Source organism: Helobdella robusta (assembly GCF_000326865.2).
Source record: "Helobdella robusta unplaced genomic scaffold HELROscaffold_1, whole genome shotgun sequence".
Classification (NCBI taxonomy): domain Eukaryota; kingdom Metazoa; phylum Annelida; class Clitellata; order Rhynchobdellida; family Glossiphoniidae; genus Helobdella; species Helobdella robusta.
The window spans coordinates 9,648,893-9,667,722 of NW_008703570.1; the positions used below are offsets into that span (position 1 = coordinate 9,648,893).

An 18,830-nucleotide genomic window follows, 5' to 3' on the forward strand; every position below is an offset into this window, starting at 1 on the left:
CTTAAATGTTACATAATGAAAATAATCAGTCATTGGGTGATCCAGTACTAGTTAACTGATTGACTAACTGGCTGGCTGGCTGGCTGGCTGACTGACTGACTGACTGACTGACTGACTGACTGACTGACTGACTGACTGACTGACTGACTGACTGACTGACTGACTGACTGACTGACTGACTGACTGACTGACTGACTGACTGACTGACTGACTGACTGACTGACTGACTGACGACTGACTGACTGACTGACTGACTGACTGACTGACTGACTGACTGACTGACTGACTGACTGACTGACTGACTGACTGACTGACTGACTGACTGACTGACTGACTGACTGACTGACTGACTGACTGACTGACTGACTAATCGATTGATCGACAGTACTTTGAAAAGGAATTAATCTAAAAAAACAAACGGCACCATATCAAGACAGCAGAGCAGTCAATCAGTCAGTAATTATTTGGTTATTCTGAGCTTTAAACAATCTAAAGACTTATTTCAACGCTTGTAGCCCTAACTTCTTTGATTCTGAGATCTCATGGAGCACAGGCTAAGTATCAGTTCTGAAGTAGCATCGTTACAAACATTATAGAAATTTTTGCATGGTTATTCTAAACGTATTCCTTTGACACATAAAAAAAAGTTCAGATTGATAAAAAGTTGTTACACAAAACATTATGGAAACCAAAATGAAATTAAATGGTCACGCATTTTTCTTGCAGTCATAGTTTTCACATGTCGTAGCCACATTTTGTAAACATTCCACTAAGTTTTTATATGTAAAATATTTAAAAAAAAATATTTTCCCACAGACAGCAACAATAAAATGGTAACGCTACGTTAAACCAGAAATGATTTTATAACCGAAAACATGTCGATGAGTCATCATGAAAAATCGACTTACGCAAATTGAGCAGAAAGTGTGTGTGTGTGTGTGTGTGTGTGTGTGTGTGTGTGTGTGTGAGAGAGAGAGAGAGAGAGAGAGAGAGAGAGAGAGAGAGATAGAGAGAGTAAATAGAGAGACCAAAAGTAATATGAGCCCAATGAAAAAAGAGGACGAGATCGAGATAAATGTGAAAAATGTAAAAAAAAAATTAGTTCAACGCAATCCGATAGTCGAATAGAACAATAAAAAGGATGTGCTACAGAGAATAGGATGACGATGATGTTTAAAGTATGCAGATTCGATGCGGAGAATGGGCGAGAAAGGAAGGTCGTAATCATTCCAGAAGAATCCATACGACGACTTATTTTTAAAAAATACGCACATGATATACGTACGGATATATGCGTACATCGAAAACGTATAACATAATATATATATATTTATTTTTATATGTGTGTGTGTATATATGTATAACCTACGCAGACTACATTGAATATGAACCTTTATATTAAAATCTATGTTCACGTGAGTCCATCTGACAAATGCGGTATAGGAAACCGTATTTTATCGACGATAGACAACAGAGATCGTTTGGTATTGGCTTATAAATAGAGTAAATGTGTGTAATGAAAATAAGTTAAGTGAAGAATAAAAAAATATTTATCTGCATGAATAATTCATCAACATTATTATCATAATTTATTTATTGCAGTTGTTTTTATAACCATTACAATTTATTATTCTAATACAATAAATTAACTGCTTGGATAATCTTGTTTATCAAGAAGTTTGAAGAAGGCATACACTTATATATTAGTAACAAACGGTACGTTACAATTGTTAAATAACGCAACAAATGCATTCTTACAAAATATATTTTAACTTGTATTTAAATGTATATTTAGCAAACATAGAAATAATATTAAACTAAATATTATTCACAAATATAATCCTGGTAATAAACTGTTAAAAGAAAAATTTACTTGGATATCTGATGTGAAATTTTGTGTGTTGTGTTGTACGTGAAATGAAACTTTTATTGCCATCTTCATTGATAGCTTCTTATCTATTTCTTATCTAATTAGCCCATTTGTCAAACCTGCGTTCGATTACAACTGCGCATATAACATATAACTAAATGTTGATATGATAAATATATATATATATATATATATATATATGTGTGTGTATATATATATACATATATATATATATATATATATATATATATTGAGATAAAATTTGAGATAGGAAAAGAAATTTTGAAAGTATTTAAAATCCAAAACTTGTCTAAAAAATTTTTCATAAAAATTTAGAATAATTTTTTAACAAAATTTTGAAATATTTTTAAAAACGTTTCTTTACGTATTTTTCTTAAGATTTAGAACATCATCTAGCCTCATTGGAGTTGCTAAGAGTAAGATTTTTTTTCTAAAAACAGCAACGCATATTACGCATATTTTAGCTGTTCTTTTTTTTTATTAATTCTTTTATTATTTTTAAATTTAAACGTATGCGGCATGATTATGCTTCTGTATTATTATTATTATTATTTTATTATCATTATTATTTTATTATTATTATTACTGTTATTACTATTATTATTACAATTACAGTCCTACATCACAATGCAGTTTTTCGTTTTTTATGCCGTAGAATCAGCAGCAGCAGCAGCAGTAGTAAAAGTAGTAGCAGCAGCAGTAGCAGTAGTAGTAGCCGCAGTGGTCATAGTAGTATTAACAGTAGTAACAAGTGGTCTCGAGAACGGCAGTAAAAAAATCGCTGTAATGTAAACAGAGGAGAAGAGTTTGTTGCATCTCTCAATATTGTTGCCGATGTGTTGGATGCATTTTTTGCCCGTGTCTGTGTTATGATGTCATGTACGTGAGTGATGTGTGCGTGACGATGAGGCCTGAATAGTGTAATTCGTAATGTAAGAATGTGTTGTTGTAGAACATTAATTAATTTACACATGCAACAAGATAATGGGTATTGGTGAAGTGATTGAATGGATAAATAATAAACATGGGTGGTTTGTTAATGAATAATGAAGTGAACAACTAAATAATACAAATTTGTGTAAAAAAAACTACCGAATAAAATAGTTGGAAATTACCCATAAAATTATCAAACAAATAAATAAGGTTAACTATATATCTGTAACTTAAAAATTCATTTAATTGTTCAATGAAAACATATTTTACAAATTAAAAGCACTTTAGAGAACTTATCTAAACTCACTTTGTAAATCTTACAGTATATATAATAAATATATATATGCACTTATGGGTTGTTTTTACTTTAGAGTTCATATGTAATACCTACTTACATATATCTATTAAGTACATTACATATGTGTGTGTAGATGATATAATGTATTGTGTGTATTTAATATAATGTATTATTTATGAGGGACGGTTGTAAAAATGTTGTGAGACGAGATTATCATCGCTAGCAGAGCAGCCGCGAGTTGACTGCTATTAATGCGGATATTCAGCTCATCACCTACACGTACATAATAATAATAATTATTATTATTTATTTATCTGCTGATTTTTATACTGTTTTGATATTATTATGTTATTATAACGTAGAATCGGCGCATTATTATTATGTTATTGTGCCATCTCCATCGCTTCATGACGTCACGACTTTGGGGAATTACAATGTAAATTACTTCTCAGAGTTTTATTATCTTTATTTTGAAAGATGAGAGAAAGAGAGAGAGAGAAAAAAAAGAAAGAAAGAAGAGGCAAAAGAGGAAGAGAGAGAGAAGAAGCAAAGAGAGCGTGCGAAATATATTTTAATTAAAGTTGAAATGACTGAAATATCGGGTGTACTCAAAAATGCATTCTCGTGTATATCGATATGTGGTGAATAATGTAATGTGTACAGTGTGTTTTGGTGAAACAATTTTGACAAAACATTCATGCCTGCATATTTGTAAATGTAAGACGGTGAATCTTTTTATTCATATGTTTGCCTTGTCTGCTCATACTCTTCTTGAAGCAATTTTTTATAATAATTTTAGTCAGACACTCAGTTATGACACTGTTGAAATGACCAACTTTTGGGATATAAATATATTATGAATTTTTACCTTTTAGACTTCTGTTTACTCTATTAATAAACCAAAAGCAAAACTTATTTGTAAACATATTCAATCATTTAACCATAAAACTAAACTATTTATCAAAATATCAACAGGTAGGTACATAACTATGGCGACATCACCGGCCAACGGAAGAGTAGTGGTCATAGCGGTAGACGCCAGCGACAATGCCATGTCTGCATTCAAATGTTTGTCCAGTCACAGTTTATTTTAAATTCTATTTTTGTATTTTTTTTAATTTTTTTCACAAAATCTGCACACACTCGCACAAACTCATGCACTCACACGTAACATTGAGCAAAAAGTTACACGAACGGGCACACTTCATCTCGAGATATTTCTGTCTGAACCACCATGCACATTTACAAATTCTAGATCATAACGCGTTTTCATCGTGTTGAGTTATAACGCTTCAAAAAAGCAGCACGTTGTTTGGTTAAACTTGACAAAATGACGCTGTAACAACTTGCATGATGAATCTTTAAAGTTTGAAACGTGTGTGCTTATGAGATTTGCTCTACATTATACGAATTAATACACCTGTATATATATATATATATATATATATATATTATTTGATAAAATCTTTTCTCTCTCTCTTTCTCTCTCTCTCTCTTTCTCTCTCTCTTTCTCTCTCTCTCTCTCTATATATATATATATATAAATATATATATATATATATATATGTATGTATATAACTACTTAGGTCTTAGGTACGTAGATGCATGAGTCGTTGAGATAGGAAGGCGGCTGTGTGTGAAGAACAGCTTACTTACTAGTTACTAGTTGCTGACGTTGAACAAAACACATGTCTGAATGAATGCTCGCTTCATCATTTATTGAAAGAATTCAATATTGTTCGCACTATACATTGAGGTGATACGTTGGCGTGAAACAAACGCTCATTCGTTATTGGGATGCACGCACACACACACACACACCACACAGACACGCGCACTCACACATAATGCACGCACGCACACGCACACACTATACATACATATATTACAGATTCTTGTATACATCAACATTTGTTTTTGTAAAAATCAACATTTATACAAGCGGTTAATTTTTAGAAAAATAACTCAAGCTGACTAAAACATGAGATGTGCCTATATAAAATAGATTTTACAAACAGTAACAACAATGTTTAAGCCGACAATTGAATAAACATATACAAACACATACAAACGCATACAAACAATACAGGCATGCATGTATGTATGCATGCATGCATGCATATTGGCTTGTAGGCTCATTGAATTTCTGTACTCGAGGCTAAACAATGTCGTTGCGTGTTTGTGTGCGTGAGTGTGTGTGTGTGTTTGTGTGTGTGTGTGTGTGTGTGTGCGTGCGCGCACCAATTCGTTAATTAGAGTACAATTTGATAAGCTCCTACTGAAGTGAATAATTTTTGTTACACAAATTATATATAAGAGATTACCTATATATATATATAATATATATTTATAAATAAATATATATAATATATATATATATATATATATAAATAATAAATAAATACAAAATATATATAATATATATATAAAAGCCAATAAAATTTTTATTCAAAAATATATTAAAAATTTTATTCAAAAGAAATTAAATATAATTATTTTTTTACTTTTGTTGTTTTTTTTTTATGTTGCCCAATGATGTGAAAAGAGACCCGCTGCATCGAGACAGCAACCAACATTTCAACAAGCATCTTTATAATCATAGTACTAATCATACAAATATTAATAATCATCATCATCGTGCATATGATTGTCATCATCATCGTCATCATCGTCAAATTGTCCTGATAGCGTCGATGGTTTTTTGATCTGGCCTACGTCAGTGCAGTCTGTTAGGGAATGACGTCATTCGGACGGTGTCGTCATCATCGTCATCGGCGTTGCCACCAGTGCATATCATCGTTATCATTGTGTTTAGTCACTAGTGACTGCATACTCATGCATTCATTCATTGCGGCGACAATTATTAACTCATTCATTCGTCATTATTTCAAATTTTACCCAGTGCTATGTTGAACAACAAATCTTTTATCTACTTCATTTTTTTTTACAGCCGTACAACAAAAATCATCCATCTATACCACAATCAATTTAATCATCAGTATCATCATTATCACTAATGTAATCGTCATTTCCATTCGAAATATCATAATCACCATCCTTATCATCACAACCATCACCATCTTCATCATCTTAATCGTCGTTCCACTCCCTAGTGACACATTTTTGTATTTGATTGATTGATTTTTCTGCAACGCACCAAGCAAACGTACTCAGCCACCAATTCTGTCAACACATTAACAAATTACTTCTCCCAGTCTCAACCAATCCTATGATCTTGCTGCTAGTTCCGCATATTTATATTTTTTTCTGTTGTATATTTTTCAACGTATCTTTCTCTCTCTCTCTCTCTCTCTCTCTCTCTCTCTCCCTCCTTCTGCTTCTTTTTCTCTCTCTCTTTTTTTCCTGTATATAATTCTTTGTAATTCATTATTTTTCTTTGTTCATGTCTCTATTTCTCGAGTGTTTTGTGTCTTCCTTAATCTCGCCAGTTGTTAGACAAAAAAACATTTTGCTTTCACGACGCATTTGAAAATGACGATGATGACCAAATGTGATAAAGATGATGAAAATAAAATCAAAATGGTGATAACAGTGATATTGATGATGATGATGATGATGCGGTAATAATGATGATGATAATGATGATGATGATGCAACAAACAAAATTTGCGCCATCCTTAAATTCTTGGAAAAGTCTCAATGATAGAGGCTTAACGACTCCAAATAACAAAGGCTATGAAGGTGAGGATGAAGAAAAAGATGGTGGTGTTGATTATGATGATGACGATGATAATAATGGTGACAATTATGATGGTAAAGAAGATGCTAATGATGGTGACAATTATGATGGTAAAGAAGATGCTAATGATGGTAATGATGATGATGAGGAAAATGATTATGATGATGACGATGATGATGGTGACAATTATGATGACGACGACGACGATGTTGTGGATCTCATCGGTAGGGATTATGATTTCAATCTTACATAACGGCATTGATTTAAATTTTGGTAGAAGCTAAGAAATAATTCTCGATGAAAATAATTAGAAAACTAAATAAGTTGATTATGAAGCCGATGTTATCAAAATGATGTCCTTGATGACGAAAGCAATTACTGGAATATTAATAACCATGGTGATGAGAAAAAAAGTCCATAGGATAATGTTGTAATGTATAATATAGTGTAGTTTTATAATTTGTATTTATATATTAGCATTTATATAGCGCTGTCTTTAATTGCTTTTCATTAGAAATGTAATGTTAAGACTGCCTCGCGATTCGTCCGTTGATTTGAAAGGTACCAATTAGAATACAATTGTTCAAACTAACGAAGTCACTTGTTGGAAATTTGCTGGCGTTTATGCTATAATAAAACTTTGCATAATATTTTAGCACTATATTATTATTGTTGTAGTCGATGGCAGTTTTATTATTCTTTGTATCAAAAGGTTAAAGGTCATACTCTCTTGTGTATTTGCTTCAAAGATATCAACGAAAAATACACACAGGATAACTTTGCATTCGAACTCGGTTTCAGCAACGGCAAGACCAGGCAACTGTAACAGTTACGCCACCAATTTATATTTATACTGCTGATTTATGATTAATTGCGACGAGACAGACGACAGGCTAGGCAATGAAAGGGATGGGCGGGAGCGTGCATTGCCTTCGCTGCTTCATTTCATGACGTCACTTTCGTACTGCAAACTTTATAAGGTTGTTGGGGATGTCGTGATTCAAGTTAAAAAAGTGTCGAATGATTTTTTGAAAGGTAATTTGCCTATAGTAATAATAGAATAAAACAAGAACCAATCCTAAAATTAATACTGACAAACATTTAGACCTGAAATGAACAACGTGTAATGTATTTTATTTTCCTGGAAAATTATTCATTTCGAGATTGAAAGGTTCAGACTTAGACAACGTTTCAATAAATACTAATAAATCGTCATCCATGATGATTAATTAATTATGATTCATTTTGATGCCCGACACGAATGTGAACTTTGTATAAGCACGATAATAAATACCTACGCTGTATACTTTTGTATGCATACATTGTGTAATACATTTTCTGTATGTGTGCATGAATAGTACTGTATAAATTAATTATTTGTATGTATGTATGTATGTTTGTATAGTCATAATTCATTCATTATATTTATCTTCATGTCTGCATCATTTATGATGCATTCATTGCAATATTTTTGCTACAAAGAGCGTTCATCATACGTGCAGTGCATATACCTACCTATGTACCTACCTACCAACATACACACTTATGTACATACAAACATACATACATACACACACACACATACATACATACATACATACATACGTGCATACATACATATATACATACTAAGTGTTTTGCATTTCAATCGATATCCATTTCTACCTGTCCCCTCTTGAAAAATATTATTAATAGCTACAGCAACAATCCATCGTTAACATTGAGATACCTGATTTATCAAAGTTATCGAAATGAAATAATGAACCGTGGAATTTTTCACTGGAATAAAATTGTTGAGCTTTAATTGAAAAGATATCCAGATTAGAAGGTAAGTTGTTTCTGGATTTATAACAACCTAAACAACAGCAGCAGCAACAACAACAAAAATCGTGCAACACAAAAACAATAAAATGAAATAAAGGGTTTAAAAATCACATCAAAAGTTATATACAACAACGACAACACCAACAACATCAACAAAAAGCCATAGAAACAACAACATCGTTTTTAATAATCATCTCGCCAAAACATAAATAAAAATCAACGAGCTCGTAACTAATGGGGTTTCTGCCAACAGAAATCTGCCAATGCATGTATGTATTGCGTGTTGTGTGTGTGTATGTGTGTGGTGTATGTGTGGAGTGTGTGTATGTGTTTGTGTGTGTATGTGTTTGTGTGTATGTGTGTGTATGAGTGTGTGTGTCACGTAAAAAAACAATGCAGCGTAAGTTTGTGTAGTACGAAGATTTGCATTTATATTGCATGGAGGATGCAATAATAGTCTTCAAACAGCATGTGCAATGTCTGTAGTTAAGGGACAAAGTCATGCAGTTTTAACGATTATTAAGTTTCCTAATGGTCAAATTAAATAAAATTGATAAAATTTTACAGGTAGCTAAAATGCTGTAATTTGCGAAAATGAAAACATTTAGACATCTAAATCCCAATGTATGTGTGTGTGTGCGTGCGGGCGTGTGTGTATGTGTGCGTGCATGTGAGAAGGCGGTGTTTTGTATACGTATGTGGAAATAACTTCGTAGCCGTTCTCAAGGTGAACATTTTGGTAACATAAAACTAATTAGGAGATGTCGCTCTGTGCGAAGTCTAACGATGAAAAATACATATTAATCATAATTCTGATGATTAAGATGATGAAAATGATAAAAGATAATGAGAAGCTGATAAAATAATTATAATTGTGATTAATAAGATGACGATGATGACTGATTAAATTGCGAATGACTGAGATGATGACTAAAATGATGAAAATGGCATTTGATGTGATTACTAGTGTTAGAGGTATGATTGAGGGGATGATGTCACAATATGATCATGTGATAAAAATGATAGGGACGATAACGACAAACAAGACGATGTTTAGCAATGACTTTAACATTAATGACATCAAAATGGAAAAAATGATGATGACGTCAAATTAAATTTTTCAGCTATTTCCTTTTTTGCACGCGTCAGACGTCAACTTTTTTCTACTGCCATTTCCAAAAAGATTGAAGACTCCCTTGTTAATATTTTTATCATCAACATATTTTTATCGTTTTAATGATTTTTATATTTTTTTTTTATCACCATGTTTTCGTACAGCCGTTTTAATCATTTTCGTTTTAAAATTATATACATGTATCTCTACAGCTTCACAGTAACCGTGTATGTTATTTATAATTGTGGTAGTATTTAGCGCTTCTGAGTAAGTTTTTTTCAGAAAAAGCGCTATACAAATTACTGTATGTACAGTTTCGTTTTTTTTTGTTTAAAAAATGTATTTCATTAGTGTATCTCTATAATTTTATACTACCTGAATGTACACGTCTATTTTAGTCATCACTCCTCATCATGTTCAAATACTGCTGTAACTACCTTTAATTTTGTTTCTAAATCCTTAAACAACTCAACCACTATTCTCCATATAATTGTATGTATACATCATTTGAAGAAAAAACTTGTTCCAGTAACCAAATAGAAAAGAATTGTATATATTTCATCGATTGTTTCTCAAACATACGGTCATCTATCATTCGTTAGGCTGAGCATGTGCGCAAGTAGAGATTTAGAATTTCAACTGATTGATTGAAGCACGGCTTCCATGTAGTATAGATATATATAGGCGCACATGCTGCTGTGTCTACCTTGTAGAATGTACATGAAATATACATACAAACATACAATACAATGCATACAAACAATCGCACATAAAAACATTACCCATGTACAAACATACTAATGCACATACAAAGTTACTAACTTATCAACCAACGTACAAAGATATATACAAAGTGTAATATATACACAAACGTACAGTAACGTAAACAAAATTTAGATTGTCTCAAATCTGCAAATGTATGTAGCAGAAACGGAAATTGCAGTCTTAGTCACATCTTCTTTTTCTGTTTTTTATTTCTTTTCTCTTTTTCTCTGTAGTTTTCTTTTCTTTACTGCTAGCTTTTCCTCTGTTTCACTTTTTCTGTAACTCTTTCTTTTTCTCTCTCTTTCTTCATATCTCTCTCGCTCTCTGTTGCTTTCTTTCATTCTACCTCTAGCCCTTTCTCTTCCACTTTCATGTTTTCTTCTTGTTTATTATAGCTGCATAATCCTAACTTTAAAAACGTGTAACGCAATGAAGAATGTAATGTGGAAAGAGGGCTAATAAATAATTGTTTAGAAAAATGTAGTGCATATATATCCAATGTAACCGCAGGGTAGCTAATTTGTTATAACTATGTGCATGCACACGCTATGCTGCTGGCAACTTTTAAATTTCAACCTTCCAGGCTGAATATATGGAATTTTACGGATTCATTTTTTGTATACATTTTTGTGTCTGTGGGTGTTTTACTTTGGAATTCACATAACAATATGAAATGATATGTTTTGTATATGAGTTTATTGTGTGGCGATGGATGTCCGGGTGTGTACGATAATGAGTTTGAAAGGTTTCAAAAAGCCCCTGAAATGTTTTTTTAATAAAGCCAATTCAAAATTCTAATCACAAGAGACGTCAAGCCAGGATAAATAGAATGCAATTTTTAATGAGTTCTGACAGAAAATGTATAAAGAAGAAGAAGCGTGAAAAATTTTTCATTGCATTTTTCTGCAGTTTTATGGGTGACATAAATTTTTAAAACGATGTGAGGCCAAAAAGTCATAAAAGTTGTTATCAAAAAGTTTCAAGAGGGTTTTACATTGATACTGAATAATTGATACATGCATCTTTGATATATTATACTGCAGATACTAACATGTTCACAAATAGGAACGGGTTCACAAATACGAACAGATATGAACAGACGCAAACAAACAAACAAACGACCTTCAAAGGTCATTTAATATATGTACGGTCCTCGTTTCTAGAATAGGCTTTTGACGCTTCATTCTGAATTCTCAATGAAACTGAAATGTTTCAAGTGATGGATGTGTGCGATCTCATAAGTCTATCAATGTATATGAATATATATATATTTTGTAAATATGTGTGCGTGTGTGTGTGTGTGCGTGTGTGTGTGCGTGTGTGTGTGCGTGTGTGTGTGTGTGTGTGTGTGTGTGTGTGTGTGTGTGTGTGTGTGTAGCAATAGAATATTACGACATTCCTGATAAGTTATAGTAGGCAAACAAATAAACTCATTTTATATATTTATGGATTTATTTAAATTCAATATCCTGTATTCAAAACATTTTCACCAACGAATGATTCAAACTGTTAAATTCATTTTTCTGCGGCTAGTACAGAATATAAAAGACAAATTAAAAGTCAGCTAAAAACTTAAAAAAATAGTATTTAAAACTTTTAAAAACTTGGTGAAGCTACAAAAATTTTCGTCCATGATATTTTAGGTAATTTTATTTTATTACGTATTATTCTCCGTATTACTCTGTGTTTCTCTACTTCCCACTTCATGTTTTACTCTTATCCTTTTTTATTTTCCACATAATTCCATCACAATGCATCTCATTGAGTCCTCTCATTACATTTCATTGTATTTCATGAAAAAAGCAGCTCTCCATCCCACACGGCATGCTGCATGGTACGTGACAAATCACCAAAAACGCTCTGTTCACCCCGAAAATTGCTATTTGGCCAGTCAGAGCAGCTGGAAAAATTTTATTGACATTTTTATGAACGGATGTACAACAACGGAGAATATATTTTTAGTAGCAACTTAAGAAAACCTTCATTTTACTTACTAGTTTGGAAATGTTGAATGTTGCTTCAACACGTTTCCGAGAGCGCCAGGGATGTTTTATATTTTGTTCATGGAATCCTCTGCCTGCACATCCATCCAGGTTCACACCATTTTCTGCCTTGTTCTTCCTCTTTTCTATGTTTCATCATACATAATTGTGCGTACACACACAAATGTATGCATATTTTTATAAATATATACGCATGGCGTATAATAAAATTATGTAACAAACATTTTGAATATCATATAATATAATTATAAAATATCTAAATGCTCATAAGGCTTGAATGCCTGTGAAAGAACATTAATACGTGTAATGTCAGTGTAAGCATGCAGCGATGAGAATTTCAATTCATTTTTCAAGCCATGTAGACAGACAGCGTCGTCATGGAAACATGTCATGTCACGTGACGCTGGTTCAGCTGTTGCTCCACCCATTTTTTAGATGGATGCGATGCGTGATCATCATGGTCTCCTTAGGAAGTTGTGCTTTTTTAATGAACACTCTGAACATTAGCAACAATAGGATGAATGAATACTATTAAGGTAGTACTATGAATGTTGTAAATATTTACGAATGTGTTGACCATGAGAGACATGCTGCGTACTAAATAAAAATTAAACACACATAAAAAAATAGAATAAAACAACGTACAAGCTCACACAAGTGCACACAAACATACGCAAACACATTGGTGCATTTGCGTTTGTAATTTTCAAACCTAAGGCTAAATTTGGTTATTGTTTTCCCAAATACAGGACAACAGTATTTGAACTAAACTAAAAAAAAAGAAAAAATATTGGCGATGTGGACCTCAGATATATCGGTCCCAGAAGCTCCAACTGGGAAATCATTGCGTGTTCGCTTCTTTGATTATTTCCCGCCTAAATGCCTTCTTTCTGTTTACATTGCCTTGCTGTTTGTAATATCACCAGTTAATTGTTTTGTCTCAATGTTGTTTTTTTGTCATGTTTGCCATGTGTGTGCCCGTTGCTGCTAGATTGAATGAAAAAACAAAAAAGAGAAAGAAGAGAGAAAGAGAAAAAGAAAGAAAGAAAGAGAGAGTGATGTGTAATTTAATAAAATGACGAATTTCAAAAAAATAGAAGGTATAATATATAATGTATGAGCAGTTTTGAAGAAGGAGACAACGCCTGAAAAAATGAAATTGAGTAATTTAATATAGGGAGTTATTTATCAAAATTAAAATTTCATGCATGAATAATTTGAATATTTTGAAGTTGAACGTCGGTGTCTTTAAACGTTCGTATAGGCATACACAGCGCTAACTTGGCATTTATAATATAACTAGCATAAAAATTATAAAACATTAAACTTTTAATTAACATAAAATTGAAATCAACCCAATGGCGATAATAATATTTAAGGGTACTTGGACGAAGTTTACAAGAAGGATGATTTCGTCGTCATCTGCCACATTCCTGAACTGCAGACACTACCGCTGATATCTTTCAAAAGTTGGTGGCATTATTGGAAATATTTAAAAAAGAGGATTAATATATTTATTTTAGATCACTACAATTGTCTTATAATTTTGATTATTCTTCATTCAATATTATTTTCATCATTTTTTGACTAATACTATTGTTGTTTCATTATTTTAAGCAGTTGTAGTTTTTACAAAGCATTCAGTAATAATTTTTAATATTGGATATCTGGATATCACAATTTTGTTGTTTAGACGTCATCTATCAAGATCTTTCGGCCTCCTTACAAATGAAAAATGAAAAATGGCGTCTGTGGCAGTTGACGACGATGAAAAATGGCGACTTTATTCCTCTATAGAATAAACGTCTATAAATCATTCCAAATATAAGCTGTCTTCTGAGTAAAATGCTTTAAACAGAAAAAAGTCATAAAAACAAACAGAGAAACACGTGAAGATACAAACAAAAATATATACCAAACAAGGGAAACACATTTAAAAATATGTAGAAATATTTTGCCGATTGTCTAATTAGTAGAAACGGTCATAGTGCTATGAATGCGTGCGTGTAGGGGCTTAAGAGAAATAAAGAAACGTACTCCAGTATAGGATGACATGCTCCGGTTCCACACGCACATGTGTTTGCTGTGTTGCTGGTAGCTATTGTATTTGTTGAAAAAATTATTTACAAGATTGTATCTTTAAATTTCTCTATGTAAGTATATATTTATTTTACATACACTCATGTTTTCATGAAAAATGTGACTGAATTTAAAAATAACTGTTAAAAGAATGATCGCCTGTCCAACAATCATGCACGTCAACGGTTCATCAACAAATTACGCAAAAATGCAAAATATAATTTGCGTAATTTATTTATTTATACTTTTTAATTGTTCAAAAATCACTGCACGTAGAGCAACAATTTATTTTTTTGTTTTTATTTTTGGTGTGTTCACTTTTTCCCAAAGAATTTTTTCCAATAAAATATTCTTGTGTCAACAGCTGAGTTATGGATGTCAAAATAATGATGACGACCGTCGCATTTGTCGCTGCACATTAGCATCAATTATTCATCGCCTTTTTCCTTATAGGGTAATCATCCTAACTTTATCTTTCTTTGATGGACAGCATGAGAATGTGATGCAGGTAGTTTTGAATCATTCTTTTCAACAGCCATAGCCTTATTTCATGTACACAGATCTAATCTTGAATTAGAATGTTAGAATGTCCAAAATTTAAACAAATTTAGCTCCACAAAAACTTCTAAACTCGCCCAGTGAATAAAAAAGACAAAAAATAGCAATAATAATTCACTCGAACTTTTGATCGGTTGAACTAACGTCAGGTTGATCGATACAAAACTGACACGATACAAATGCATGATATACTTTGCTATGAATGGTGGAATTTCTGGACAACAATTTTAAAACATTACTGAGGTGATTTGGTTTCAATGATTACAAAACTAATCTAAACACGTTGTCATCGTGTGGAGTAGTCAAAATCATTCCTGTTAAATACTGAGCGCTATATAAATTTATATTCAACGAAGTTCAGATGACAATGATGGTGATGGTAATGAGAATGATGACATTGATGATGGCCGTTATAATCATGATTATATAGATGAATGTGATTATGTGGATTACATAAAATGACATTATTATGATGATGATTTCAATGTTTTTAAATGATAAAGATAGAGATCGATGATAAATAAAATCTAGACAACATTCTTTTTTTTAAAACATATTTCTTTCAGAAGGAGTGGGTCTGCCAGTGGAAGAGTGGCAAAAGATGATGGAGGAGCAGATCGCTAAGATTAACGAACTACACGACAAATATGATTTTGAATTAATTTCCAAAAAGGTTTTTTGTTTAGTTTGAAAAAAAAGAAAAAAAATCGAATCAATCGACATTTCTTTCCTTTTAATTAAATATGATTGACTGGGCTTTCGATAATTTGGCTTGCTTCGCTATAAATTGTTCTTCATTTGAAACACGCTTTTATTTGGTGTATGGTACGAAAATATTGTAAGTTTATGTTGCATTGTCAACATATACTTACATGCGTGTATGTCTTTGCTTGTATTTTCACATGCCATGTGTATACGTATGCGTTTGTGTGTGTACATTAGAAAATTTTTTGGTTTTGGGAAGTTTTATTTTGGAGAATTTGTTGAAGATTCATTTAGCCTATGTGGAAAATGTGTGAGATTAATATGAAATGAACATTCCTAACAACACGTAAGCATGGTAACGAGACGATAATGTTATTTCCATTCACGCTTCAATGTTTCTCACACGGGCTTGTCATTATATTTTTTGGCGTTCCATAAATAATTCAGCTTGATGTACTGCACGCCTCACTGACGCTTTTGAGTTTTGTACTTAATTCAGCCAATACACATACGCAAGCATTCACACATTTACATCCTAACACGTCCTACATGTAACACGAAGTTAACATCTTGAATCAATAACCATATTTATTATTTTCACCAAATTTATTCACCAAAAAAATATGTTGCAAATTGTCTTGAAACATTTTAGAAATATGCGATTTCCTGAACAAACGATAGCTTGGTTTAATATTCACTTAAAAACTCTTTAGCACAAGTACAAACTCGAGTGCATTCTCACATGCGTACTACTCATTCCCACAGAAACATGAAAACACTCAGGAGACACCCATTATTTGCTTAATTAATGATGTAATACAGCACATGTAAATATGCTTTATAATGCTGTGTGTTATTCTTTTGTTATTTTACTGCCCTGAATGCTTTTTATGATGGGGCAATGGCTATTATTTGTCACTTATTTTGATTCATCCAATTAGTTAGTTAGTTAGATAATTAACTAATTAATAAACAAACTAGTTAACGCTTACGGTTGCTTATTTAATGTTAAAATATAATTCAAATCAGCTAACCATGAAACCACCCCCTCTACACAAATCCTCCATAACAGAAATCAGCCCACTATGAGCCCATCACCTCCGCAACATAAACTCACGACAGATTCCACACAAGATCAAGAGTGAGCACAACAAGTCGCCAGGGCAGGGCATCATCAACGTAGCAGAGAGCGAGAAGGCTAGGCTGATCATCATCGGCACCAGAGGGCTTGACCTCGTCAGAAGGACAGTCCTCGGAAGTGTCAGCGATTACGTCGTCCACCACTCCAAGATCCCAGTGCTCGTCTGCCCGAAGATTGAAAATTAAATCTCCGTGTAGCTCTTTTTCGGATTCTATATCTGAATTTAAAAATTTTTTTCATATTAATGCTGTTTCAAATTTGCTAAACATTTTGTGTCATATGAAACAAAAGTGTTTATTAATTTTATAATAATAAGAAAAATTTTATATTATTACCTGATAAATTTTTTGTTGTTATCATCGTGTTAATTAACAATTCAGCTTTTAATCACCGTTAATAAATGAATTTATTTTTTAATCGAAATAATTTTTATAGAATTTCCTGGCCGCTTGTTTTGCAAATGGGCTTCATCTAAAAAATATGTCATAAAATATAAATACATATTCATGCTCAAGAGATTGAGTGCTACATGAATCTGATAAAAAAAAACTATCAGCCTAATTCACTATATCAGCGTCTCATTCCAAAAATTAATCTAATTTGAGTGCATGTTCAGTAACATATAATGTGTATTTAGGCAGTAAGTTTTCTTGAATAGGTTACATATTTTGTTGAACTCGATCGAATTTACCAGGCTGTTTCTGAAAAACAATCTAGTAAATTCGATCGAGTTCAACAAAATATGCTCTCAATAATACATAATATTCGGTCGACATATTTTTGCGTTAGCCAGAAATTCCATAATTGGGGTTAGGAAATGATTCGAAAAAATATCTGTTTATGCAACAATCGAAAAAGCATTTTTAAAATCGAATGGTTTTTTTTCTAACAATCAACTGTCAAATCTAATATGGATTAGAATGTATATTTGGTATGCTATACGTTGGGCTTTATTTTGAAATTAGAATACGTTGAACAAACCCTAAACTTATCTATACTTTTGCCTCTTTTAAAAAAATTTGCAAATCGCGTTATAAATTTTTCTTATAATAATAATAATAATAATAATAATAATAATAATAATAATAATAATAATAATAATGTAAACTCTTTTATTATTCAGAGAAAACCAGTAAAATCAAAAATAGTCAAAATAAAATATGTCAATAAAATGTTAAAATTAAATATTGTATAACGTAAAATAATTATAAGATAAATAAATAAATAATAATAATAATAAATCAAAAATGATTTAGGTAAAGAAAAACAAAAAAAATTATAAAAGCGTATTCTACGTAGCTCGTCATTCAGTGAAAGAAACACGAAATGAGTACAACGAGAACAGATTAGTTTTACATTGATTCATTCCGTCAAATTTCTATCACAATAAACAGCGTATGATGAGGATATCGCAGAGTTAATAAGACTATTATAAAATTGATCAGACCAAATAATGTCGACCAGCGACAAATCGAAACAATTGAAAAAACCTAGCGGCGAAATTTCGAACGTGTTGATTATTATTTTTAAATGTTTTAAATTGTCAAGTAAATTGTTATGGAGGTTATTAGAATATTTGTCCATTTTATATTGTTTTGAATTGAAAAAATTAGACTCATGGCAGACGGTGAGCTCCAATATTTCAATTGTGTTGTCACGGAGTAGTGCGATGTCGGGACGAAGTGATTTGAAGAGACACGACAGTGGGCGGATCCCATCATAAACGACGTCTGCATACATCGCAACCTCTGGTCCTGCGCATGATTTCAATTTTTCTATTATTATATTTAGAATATTGTTATGGCGTGTTGTGTATCTT

General features: G+C 32.0%; 1 protein-coding gene across 1 annotated transcript; it reads left to right on the forward strand.

Moving 5' to 3' along the window:
• The first annotated feature begins 1,513 nt into the window (after nucleotides 1-1,513).
• Nucleotides 1,514-17,509, forward strand: HELRODRAFT_184845 (hypothetical protein). Its single transcript, XM_009011276.1, has 5 exons — nucleotides 1,514-1,716; nucleotides 4,098-4,190; nucleotides 13,908-13,997; nucleotides 15,735-15,838; nucleotides 16,993-17,509. The coding sequence occupies exons 2-5, from the start codon at nucleotides 4,112-4,114 to the stop codon at nucleotides 17,194-17,196; spliced, it is 477 nt and encodes a 158-aa protein (XP_009009524.1). The 5' UTR covers nucleotides 1,514-1,716; nucleotides 4,098-4,111; the 3' UTR covers nucleotides 17,197-17,509.
• The last annotated feature ends 1,321 nt before the right edge of the window (nucleotides 17,510-18,830 follow it).